This window comes from Delphinus delphis, chromosome 1 (genome assembly GCF_949987515.2).
Source record: "Delphinus delphis chromosome 1, mDelDel1.2, whole genome shotgun sequence".
NCBI lineage: Eukaryota > Metazoa > Chordata > Mammalia > Artiodactyla > Delphinidae > Delphinus > Delphinus delphis.
In genome coordinates, this window is record NC_082683.1 from 135071850 (window position 1) to 135083854 (window position 12005).

General features: G+C 35.2%; 1 protein-coding gene across 5 annotated transcripts in view; it reads left to right on the forward strand.

The window, feature by feature from the left end:
* CEP350 (centrosomal protein 350) overlaps window positions 1-12005 on the forward strand; it is a 139219-nt gene that overhangs the window by 32068 nt on the left and 95146 nt on the right. For all 5 annotated transcript variants that reach the window (XM_060034913.1, XM_060034929.1, XM_060034944.1 and 2 more), the window contains 5 exons: window positions 1383-2038; window positions 2810-2931; window positions 5708-6768; window positions 8187-8337; window positions 9737-9909. In XM_060034913.1, coding sequence (XP_059890896.1) covers window positions 1383-2038; window positions 2810-2931; window positions 5708-6768; window positions 8187-8337; window positions 9737-9909 — 2163 coding nt within the window. The remainder of the gene's footprint in view (window positions 1-1382; window positions 2039-2809; window positions 2932-5707; window positions 6769-8186; window positions 8338-9736; window positions 9910-12005) is intronic.

The window sequence follows — 12005 nt, forward strand, 5'->3', positions numbered from 1 at the left end:
AGAGGTGAAAATACTCTTTTAAGAATGCTCTTAAGACTTTGCATTATAATTGTGAATGTAGCTCAAAAAAGAAGAAATTGGGCTTGTCTGTGGATAATTTCCATATATAGATGTTATGATGATCTTTATTAAGAATTCTGTTTGTGTCATATTAATTACATTTAGCTGTCATTATGAATAAATAACAAAGCATCATGTAATCAAATCTTATTAGACCTTTAGAGAATCAAGTCCAATCTGTCTTATCTCCACAGACATAAACACAGGTAGACATTCACAAGGTTGGATTTTTTTTTGTTGTTGTTTGACAGATTAGGAAACAGGCTCTGAGAGAGAAGTGAGTTTTCTCAAGGGTATACAGTCAGTGGGTGACAAAATCTGATCTAGATCCACAGGTCTTTAGTTTGACCCTCAAGTCCATTGCTGTTTTCTTTTTGAAACGTCTTGAGTGCCATTTGAAATAACTAGTTACTTTTCCACTAATGAACACTAATATTGGGAAATGAAATATAAATACCTACAAGCCCGCTTTCCTTTTCAATGGCAAAAATTTGCCTGAATTTGAGCTTCTGGAATGGATTCAGTAAGAGATGCAATTTGGTATATAGAAGTCAATATATATTTTGTGTTTGTTCCTGTTCGCTTTCATCTAGCTTATAAATAAACTCACACCGTCCTTAGCCTAAATTTAAGCCACATCAACACACATTTAGATGATAAAATGATTGTTTTTCTATATATTTAATTTTTTCTGTTATTCATTGGAGAGTTGTGGCAGCCTGTAACATTGTCAGGTTTTTTTTTTTTTTTTTTGCGGTATGTGGGCCTCTCACTGTTGTGGCCTCTCCCATTGAGGAGCCCAGGCTCCGGAAGCTCAGGCTCAGCGGCCATGGCTCACGGGCCTAGCCGCTCCGCGGCATGTGGGATCTTCCCAGACTGGGGCATGAACCCGCGTCTTCTGCAACTGCAGGCGGACTCTCAACCACTGCGCCACCAGGGAAGCCCACATTGTCAGTTTCTTAACAACTATTTGAGGGTTTGGTGAGGGAGAGAAATAGTAACATTAAATATGCATATGGGAGAGAAATAGTAATTCTCTGTTCATATTAATAAATATTCATATCAACAGCAAGATATGTCCTTATTTCAGAAATATTAAAAGATGCACTTTTTAAAAATGCTGAGGAAGTATAGTTTCTAAGAGTATTGAAATTCTTCTCTTACTGTTTTTTTTTCCTTCTAAAATATTCCTTAGGAGACTTTATAGGATATTTGAATTTGAGTTTAAGATAAAGCGAAATTCTTAATTTTCTCCTTAGTGTGATAAATCTTAGGAATGAATATAGAATTTTAATACATCAGTAACAGTTCATACTTTGTAGGGGGTCATATTGGAAGAGCAGAATCGGATCCCAGATTGGATGTTTCACATAGACATCTTCCACGAAACTCAGAACGTTCAAGAAGTAGAGTTCGGTCAGAAAATAATGTAAAGAAATTAGTTCCATCTCTTCCAGATAATAAACAGGAGGAAAATGCTGCCTTAAATAAGGACTTTTTACCTGTTGAAATTCGTGGAATTCTTGATGACCTACAGCTGGATTCAGCAGCTCAGGCTGCAAGGCAAGAGACAGGAGAGTTACAGAATCAGAAGCCATCACCATCAATACAAGCTCCTAGGAGTCATAGCCCAATAAAAAGAAAACCTGACAAAATAACAGCTAATGAAGATCCCCCTGTTATTTCCAAAAAGCGTCACTATGATACAGATGAGGTACGACAGTACATTGTTAGACAGCAGGAGGAAAGGAAGAGGAAGCAAAATGAGGAGAAGAAGGCTCAAAAGGAGGCCACGGAACAGAAGAACAAACGATTACAGGAGCTCTACCGGAAACAAAAAGAAGCCTTTACTAAAGTGAAAAATGTGCCTCCTTCTGAGCCATCAGCAAATAGGCGACTGCAGGAAACTTACTCCAAATTGCTTCTAGAAAAGTCATTGCTTGAAGAGCCAACTCATCAACATATGCAGGAAACACAGGTAATAGTAGTGACAGAGATACAAAGGGAAGTAATTCATGGTTAGGAAAAACTTACTTGCTATACTTTTAAAAAATTACTCACCATTCCTAATATTCAGACATATGCTCAGACAGTATTTATAATAATGATGGCCTTTCCTGAAGTTTATTCTAGATAAATACGATTGAAAATAAGTGCTCAGTTAGTTTCCTAGAGTGATTGTTACTGATCTGTCTCATCACTGCTGTTAGTTATATCCTTGCCTAGTTTTTACTGTATTACTGAGCAAAGTTAGACTGTATTAATAATGAAAAGCCTAGTTTGTTATCTGTGTTGAAATTAGAGAATATCCTACTTTAGTGTGCTAATTTTATGACTTTTGCTGTTGTTTTTAAGGGTAAGAATAACATTTGAGTCTGTACCATATACCACATACTGTTTTAAATGTTTTACAGGCTTAAGTTTCAGTAAATTCTCACAGCCCTGAGAAGGGTAGGTACTACTAGTATTTCCACTTATTAGGTGAAAAAACTGAGGTTTAGAAAGAGTATTATTTCCTCCGAATTATGCAGTGTTAGGTGCCTTTGTTGGATTTCAGGTGTAATTTTGCTGTTAACTGTAATGGCTGCTTTTAAGACAAACTAAATTTGAATTGGTTTTATTTGAGAGAAAAAAGCTCCTGCATTTCGTGATCTTTGTAAAGTTGAAGCAACTTAATATTTATTTTATGTGCTCCTTGAATATATCTTTATGATGGGAGTCAGATAACTTTGATGTCCTTTTTTCTTAGACCAGACCAGGGTATCAGCCATCTGGAGAATCTGACAAAGAGAACAAAGTGCAGGAACGTCCCCCAAGTGCATCTTCCAGTAGTGACATGTCTCTGTCAGAACCTCCACAGCCTCTTGCAAGGTAAAAAGGGGAGAATGAAAGATGATTAAGGTTCTTTCTTTCCACGATATTAGTATAGTGGTCTATGCTCAGTGAATTTTATTGATTGACCTTCTTGTGAAGAAGAGGTTTATTTAGAAATTGGTTAATATCTTCTGATGGATATTTAAGCATGGTATACATCTATACTTACTGCATGCTCTATTCTTTTGTTCAACTCTTGCCTGTTCTTTAATATCTGGTGTAAATATCAGTTCTCCTGGGGATCACCTGCAGTTGGAAGCATTCTTGCCTTCTCTGATGTAAACACAGATAAATGTTTGTCAGATAAATGAATTACAGTGAAATTAATAGTTTTAAGTATTTGTGTTGAATATTTTTCAAAAGGCATTTCTGTATCCATAACTATTCAAAATTTCTTCATATGACTCTTATATCAACATATCTTACCTCTCAAAGACTATATTTGGATATGCATATGAACACACGGACAAGGACTAAAAAGGGATTTGATTTGAATTCAGATTGGTGAATGAGGGCTATTTTACCTTAAATTAAGAAAAAAAATTTTTTTTTGCTGTAAAGTGTACAGTAAAGTAAAAAGAAAAAAATAACAAAAAACCTATTTGTCCATGAAAGTTAAGATGATTTTCAGATTACATGGTTATAAGTTATACTTTGAAATAACCGTTTTGGGAATAAAAATCAAGTCACTTAACCAGTTTTGGGTTAATACATATGATCCTCTCGCCCCCTTGCTGCCCCCTTCACCTCCCAAGAGAATAATAATATTGATAAAAATAGCTAACATTTATTGTTTGTTACGTTTCAGTCTCTGATCTAAGTACTTTGCTTGTATCATTTTATGTAATCCTTGTAGTTCTTTGAGTTCTCTCAGTTAGTTTATGCTTAAAAGCACAGCATTTCTTTTCCTTGCCCTTCATGTTCCATCATTCTGCATTAGCTACCTGGAAAGCTCCAAATTACCTACCTGACCTTGAAGACCTTGAAGATCTAGCTCAAAAATCAATTTCCTTGGCTATCAGAGTTCATTGTTCCCTATCTATACCCTATTCAACTTTATATATCTTTATATTAGTACTTAACGACATCGTGTTTAGCTGTTTATTAGTCTCTCATCCCTGCTAGATCTTCTGAAACTGAAGAGTAAGGATTAGGTCATAACTGGATTAAATCTTTCCATTTTTGTGTACTGCTATTCCTTTACCATCAACATAGAGCCTGTCACAAAATTGTCATTCTAAATACTTGAATTTAAAGATCTTGGGTTTTTATTCAGCAGTACCTTTTTATTTATAACTTCCTTTGTATTTCTGTTTCTACCAGCTTAATTTGGGCACTAATAACCTCACACCTTGCATTTGTAATAGTCTATATTCTGTGATATAGAATCTATTCACTAGTCTTCCTTTATTCTGCTTTCATAGCAGTCATTCAATATACAAGACTGCTACCACATAACCTTCAACCAAACCTTGTATTACATGCCTTTCATTTCCCTCACCACCCTGGTTACCCTCCTCCAGATGATTTTTTTGAACTTAATTGGTAGGACTTCATATTAATTCATACTAGTTTGGTCTAAGGTTGCAGCCTGTCTAAATAACTTTGAATCATAATTCAATAATTTGTTGGGTTAGCCATGCCTCCTAACTTTCTGTCATCTACAAATTTGATAAGCATGTCTTCATGTCATCATCCAAAAATAATGGACAAGACCAAGGACAAAACCTCATGTTATTTTTTCTAAGGATCTTCTTAATAATTAACACCAGTCTTTAACCTTTGTATAGTATTCCTTAGTATACAGGGAGGTTGTCTATAATCTGGAAATATAAGTGAATTATATAATGTCATCTAGGGCATCTTTATTCTGTTTCTAGCCTTTAAGGATGCCCTATCAATTTTTCTTAGAACTAGATTGTAATAATCTCATTTCTTTAGTATGTACAATGTTAAACATAACTGTTTGGTGTTTATTAAATATGTGTTGGTTAGAGTAATATCATGCCTACAATCTTAAGCATTTCTCTTTTATGTAACATTATTTTTACAGAGAAAGGTAGAGCCAATATTGTAAAAAGTTTTGTCCACGGAGTTTTAAGGGTTATAATGCCTTCTCCTCAATAGTTTAAAAAATGTGTCTTAGTTGAAGAAAGCTGTTTACAAAACAGTATGTATGATAAGATTTCATTTTCGTGAAAATAACATGAAACACAACATACATGTAGAAAAATGTTTAGAAAGATATAATTATTTTTTTAAAAATTATTTATTTATGGCTGCATTGGGTCTTCATTGCTGCGTGCAGGCTTTTCTCTAGTTGTGTCGAGCAGGGGCTGCTCTTCATTGCAGTGCATGGACTTCTCATTGCAGTGGCTTCTCATTGCAGAGCACGGGCTCTAGGCGCGTGGGCTTCAGTAGTTGTGGCACTCAGGCTCAGTAGTTGTGGCACACGGGCTTAGTTGCTCTGCAGCATGTGGAATCGTCCTGGACCAGGGCTCAAACCCATGTCCCCTGCATTGGCAGGCAGACCTTAACCACTGTGCCACCAGGGAAGTCCTAGAAAGATATAATGAAATAGTGATAGTGCCTCTTTCTCATTGGTTAGCTATGAGTGATCTTTATCTTTTTTATCCTTTGTCTGTCTTTTTTTTTGTGTGTGTGTGCAGTGGCTATGCATTACTCTTATAATCAGAAAAAACAAAACTTAAAAAAAAGATGGCTTAATTATGAGGTCCTGTGTTAACTAACATATTGTAACTTTCATTTCCAGAAGGGATTTGATGGATCCTACATGGATGCAGCCTGACAGACTGAGTCCACGAGTCCACCATTCTCAACCACAGCCTCTTGTTGGAACAGCTGGAAATTTATTTTCCCATCTCTTGAGTCTAGAGCATGTAGGAATTTTGCATAAGGATTTCGAATCCATTTTACCAACTAGGAAGAATCATAATATGGCTTCAGGGCCATTAACTTTTACACCTCAACCATATCTGACCTCACCAGCTGCTCATCCAGATGCCTTGTTAAAACCTAGTGCTAGCCAATATAAGAGTAAACTGGATCGTATTGAAGCCTTGAAAGCAACAGCTGCTTCTTTGTCCAGCAGGATTGAAAGTGAAGCTAAGAAATTAGCTGGGGCTAACATTAACTATGGGTCAGTATGGAACACTGAGTATGATGTGCAGCGAACACCCCAAGAAGATGGACATTGGACCAAGGCTATAAGTCCACTTGTGAAAGAGGATGCAGAAGATGTTTTCTCTGCTCGAATTCAAAAGATGCTGGGAACCTGTGTGTCTCATGCAACTTTTGATGATGATCTTCCTGGTGTAGGCAACCTTAGTGAATTTAAAAAGCTTCCTGAGATGATAAGACCTCATAGTGCCGTATCAAGCTTCAGAATGAGATCCCCTGGTCCCAAACCAGAAGGGCTGCTGGCACAGTTGTGTAAGAGGCAGACTGACTTTTCTAGCTCTGATGTGCAAGCTTGTTCTCAAGACAAAGCCAAAATGTCTCTTGGTTCCAGCACAGATTCAGTGAGTGAAGGGCCTCTTCTTAGTGAGGGTAGTCTCTCTGAAGAAGAGGGAGGTCAAGATGCACGGTCCCCTTTGAAGTTAGCAGAAATCTTAAAAGAAAAGGAATTTTGTGCTGGAGAAAGAAATGCTTATGAACCCATCAAAGAGTTTCAGAAGGAAGCTGAAAAATTTTTGCCACTCTTTGGGCCCATAGGTGGTACACAAAGCAAAGGACCATGGGAAGAATTGGCGAAGGGAAGTCCACATAGTGTCATTAATATTTTTACAAAATCATATAAATTATATGGAAAAGGTGAGAAAAATAAGTAACCTTTGTAATATTTGTATGTTATCTTAAGATAAATTATTTCACAATTCTGCACAAGATAATATTTAACTGTAAATTTTCATCATTCATTACAAGGATAGTAGAGATTTATTATTGTCCAAATTAATCTGAGTTATCTGCAAGCTTCAACTAGAGTATTCTAATTTAATCTTTAAAATTTTAGTTTTTAGCTGTTATTGTCATAAAACAATGGTTGGTGGTTATAGAAATTTTAGTCTAATTTAGAGAAATTCTTAGGTGATGTTCAGGATTGGTATGTATCAAGTGTATACTAGGTTTACTGTGACCAGAGTTATATATTTAGATAGAAAATAAGTATATTTCTTAAAACAGTGATTTGTGTGTGAATCACTGGGAATATAGTGGTCAAGGATTGAGAGGGGCAACTGCAGTAACATTTCTAATGTGGAAACAGATCTATTACTGTTTGTCAAAACTAATTTTAAAAACAGACTTTGAGAGTAATGTAGCTATATATTTGGATCCTGAAACAATAACTTTTAAAGTTCCCTTCTTATCCCTGAAATCCTGCAACACAACTTTTCCTTTTCTGTGGTGGCCTCAATTCCTTCAAGTCCCTTTCTCTGTTCTTCTACTGTAGGTGGATTCTACACATCTTATGCTAGTATAACCTTAGAATTCCCAGGTTGGAGAGTGAGGCTGAGCCCTAAGTCAGCCATGGATACTGTGGTTTTTCATTTCCATCAACATATCTGACAAATGAATTGATTTCATCTGTTCAGCTTATGCTTAATTGGGTATCCCATTGCATTTTCCTAGAATTTATATTTAGCCACTTTGGTATGATCTTGTGCAGACCTGTATGTGCTTTTGATCTCTTTTGTTTAACACTTATTTCTATAGGTGATAGTTTTAAGGTTCTTTGGATATTAAAGTTCTTTTGGTTATAGCAAAGTGCTTTTAAATCAACACCCTCCATTTTTTTTCACAAGAAAGTTGGATTTGTCCTTAAATCCTTCTGTTAGATTTTCATTAAGATATTATACTGAAATGTTTAGAGTTGAAATGATCTGTTATCTGGGATTTGTTTCAAAGTAATATTTGGGGAGAGTTACAGATGGAGGGAATAGGAAGTTTAATTGAAACTAGATTGGTCATGTATTGATAATTGTTAAAGGTGGGTGATGGATGCACTGGTTTCATTATATGATTCTCTCTACTGTCATGTATGTTTGAAAATTTCCCTAATAAGAAGTTAAAAATGTATTGTTAGGTATAAAGATAACTTGAAAAGAAGCCCTAATGAAAGCAAACCAAAATGACCCTAAATCCGTGTTGTTAATCTCCAGGTTATGGAATGCGTTGCTTATAGTTTTTTAAATTTTTGTTTTAAAACACATTTTAATTATTACTTTTGACAGGATTTGAAGACAGGTTGGAAAGAGGAACATCAGCATCACGGTCTTTGAATGCCATCACAACCCCTCTAAGCAGCATTTCATATGAAGATGATTTTGTCTCCTCTGCAGGGAGTGGGACTTTGACAGAAAAAAAGTCAGCTCTTGAACCCAAGTAAGAAGAATATGTTGACAATATGGAGCAAAATCTGAAGAGTGAGAAAAATGTACAAATGAGAACTATGGTCTGAATATTTGTCAAATTTTCCTTGTTTAAAGATAGCATAGTGGTTATTAAGAGCGTGGGCTCTGGATCCAGACTGTGTGGGTTTAAATACTGGCTCTCCTAATTATTAGTTGTTTGTCTTTGGGCATATTGCTTAATTTCCCTGTGCCTCAGTTTTCTTCTCTGTTAAAGTGTTATGAATATTCAGTGAAATACAAAGTATGTAGAACAGGGCCTGGCACATAATAAGCAAAATACAGGTTGTTAAAGCAATCTGTGAATCCCCAGTAGAGGTTAGTATTGGGAAAACTATCCCATGGTATATTAATATGAGATGATTAAGAAATGGTTTTCTGTGATAGAATTGAAGATGACTAGATAGACCCTTGACTTCATGATCCTAAGTAATCAGTAAATTTTTTTATAATTGGGATAACATCTAAAATTTTGCAAATCTTTGAAAAATAGCAACATTATAACATTAATATTTATTGAGCACTTAATGTACAAGGCACTGAGAGGACTGAGTGGGCTTTACCTGTATTAACTCATTCTTACAATAGCCTGATACAAGTATTTTTGTTATTATTCCTACTTGAGAGAGGAAACTGAAGCACTAAGGTTGTTACTTGTACAGTGTCATATAGTAAGTGAATCAGATTTTGCCAGAGAGAATTTCCTCCCTAAATTTTGTTACCATACAAAATAATCTGTAATTACTCACATGCAGTGTAACTTTCTTCACAAATTACAAATTGTAATGCACATAAAATTATTGGATGATCTTTTAAAAATTAGTTATATCTAGCTGGATTAATGAAAATAAATATTATTAAGATTATAGCAGAAGTATAATTTTAAATTTTGAACTTTAAAGAAAAGACTAATTTTTAAATCAAGACTTGCAAGGATTTAATTGTATTGACATTTAATATCACCAGTCAATATGATTTATTGCATTTTTTTTCTCAGTTGAAGTAGAGCATATTAAATTATTGTTCCCTATAAGATTATCAGAAGGAAGTTAATAAATTATAAATTTGAATAGAAATTGAGGCCACATTTTTCAGTATCCAACATTATATTTTTTTCTCTTATGTGTCTGAATTACCCATTTTTATTGGTTTCACTTCAGTAAAAAACTGCCTGAGACTTTTCTCAGTAATAAATTGAGCCATAGGGAATAATCCAGGTTTCTGGTAGTAAGAAACCAAGAAAAGTGGAAAGCGTGTTTGATTATAGTTATATTCTCCTTGTGACTAAATAGATTTTAAAATATCTATAGTTTGAGCTGTGATTTGACGCTTTTTATTTCTTGCTTTAACCACTATTACTTATTCTTTGACAGTATTGGTAGTAATAGTTTAGGCGTTCAGGAGGATCATTCTAGCAGAAAGTCTGCCTATGATCTTTCCTCTGTGGATGTTACCTCCCAGCACTCATCAGGGGCCCAGTCTGCTGCGTCATCTCGTTCATCTTCTTCTTCTAAAGGAAAGAAAGGAAAAAAGGAAAAGATAGAATGTAAGTGGAATTCTACATGGTAATTTTTTTCTCTTACCAGTGACTTTGTGATAGTGATCTAAAGTTATGATTTCATTTCATAAGTTAGATGAATTCTTTATGATAATGTAATTGGCTTTCATATTTATCATTACAACAATACCTTTTGATACATGACATTATAAATCTTACGCTTAGTACAAAAGGAATACATTAACAATGATAAAAAATTAAGGATTGTAGATAAATCATGCAAGAAACATAAATCCCTATTGATTCTTCTGCTCAGAGGTAACTACTATTAATGTTTTTGATGCCTATTTTTCCAGTATATACATAAAATCAGGCACACTCCCACATACATTTTTATTTAAAAAACAGAAGTGAAATCATATTGTCTTGCAAGTCCTTTTTTTTTTTTTGCGGTACGCGGGCCTCTCACTGTCGTGGCCTCTCCTGCTGTGGAGCACAGGTTCCGGACGCGCAGGCTCAGTGGCCATGGCTCACGGGCCCAGCCACTCCACGGCATGTGGGATCTTCCCAGACCAGGGCATGAACCCGTGTCCCCTGCATCGGCAGGCGGACTCTCAACCACTGCGCCACCAGGGAAGCCCTGCAAGTGCTTTTTAAAAAACTTTATATCATGTACATTTCTGAGTGTTATTGAATAAATATAATACTCAAGTTTCCTTATCTATAAAATGAAGATGATAATAGATGCTTTATATGGTAATTTCGAAGCTTACATGTATAATGTGTACATCTCATTTGCTCTGTAAGCCTAGAGGTGAGAAGATAACAGTAATTAGGCAAAGGCTTCTTAAGCTCACCGGATGGTCCCTAGGGAATGATTTTGCCTCCAAAACTATTTTTTCTGATAGTAAAAAATTGCTCATTGAGTTAAAAAAAAAGGGGGGGGGAGGAGAAATCTGTAAATATAGAAAATATTTAAAAATTAAAAATCACCTGTATTCCCTCTACCTAGAGATAACCAATGTTAACATTTTTTTAGGTTTTATTTTAGTTTATTGTGGTAAAATATACATAATGTAAACTTCATCATTTTAACCATTTTCAAGTGTACAATACAGTGCTGTTAAGCACATTCACAGTGTTGTACAACCATCGTCATTACCTCATTCCAGAACTTTTTCATCATCCCATTGCTGAAACTCTGAACCCATTAAGCAGCAATTTCCCTTTCCTGCCTTCCCTGAGCCCCTGTTAACCACTGTTCTTTCTGTCTCTATGAAATTGACTACTCTAGGTGCTTCATATAAGTGGCATCATGCAATATTTGTCTTTGTGTGTCTGGCTTATTTCATTTCACATAATGTCTTCAAATTTCATCCATGTTGTAGCATGTGTCAGAATGTCCTTCCTGAATAATATTCCATTATATGTATATACCACGTTTTGTGTATTCTTTCATCAGTTGATGGATATCTTGATTGTTTCAACCTTTCGGCTATTGGGAATAATGTGGACATGAACACTGGTGTGCAAATACTGTTCGAATCCCCACTTTCAGTTCTTTTGTGTATATACCCAGTTGTAGACTTGCTGGATCAAAAGGCATTTCTATATTTATTTTTTTGAGGAACTGCCATACAGTTTTCCATAGCAGCTACAACCTTTTACATTCTCACCAGTAGTGCACAAGGGTTCCAGTTGCTCCACATACGTACTAAAATGACCCTTGTTGTTTTCTGGGTTTTTGTTTTTTTTGAAGAACAGACATTCTAATGGATGTGAAATGTTAACATTTTTAGTAAGAATCCTTCTAGACAATCAGTAGGCATATGTAAATAGAAAACGTTACATGTACAAGATCACATTTTATGCGATTCTTTTTTATGTTAGTGGGTTACAGATGCCTTTCTGTGTTAGTAAATATGGATAACCCTTTGTAGTGACTACCTAGTGTTCTGCTATTTGAATATATTGTAATTTATTTAGCCAATTCCCCATTGCTAGACATTTAGGTTCTTTTTTTTTTTTTTCCTATTATAAACACTGCTGCATTGAATATCCTTACAAATGCATCTTTATGCATTTGATCTGGTTCTTTCCTTTAAGAGAAAATCCTAGAAGGGAGATAATGGGACACTGAGTAT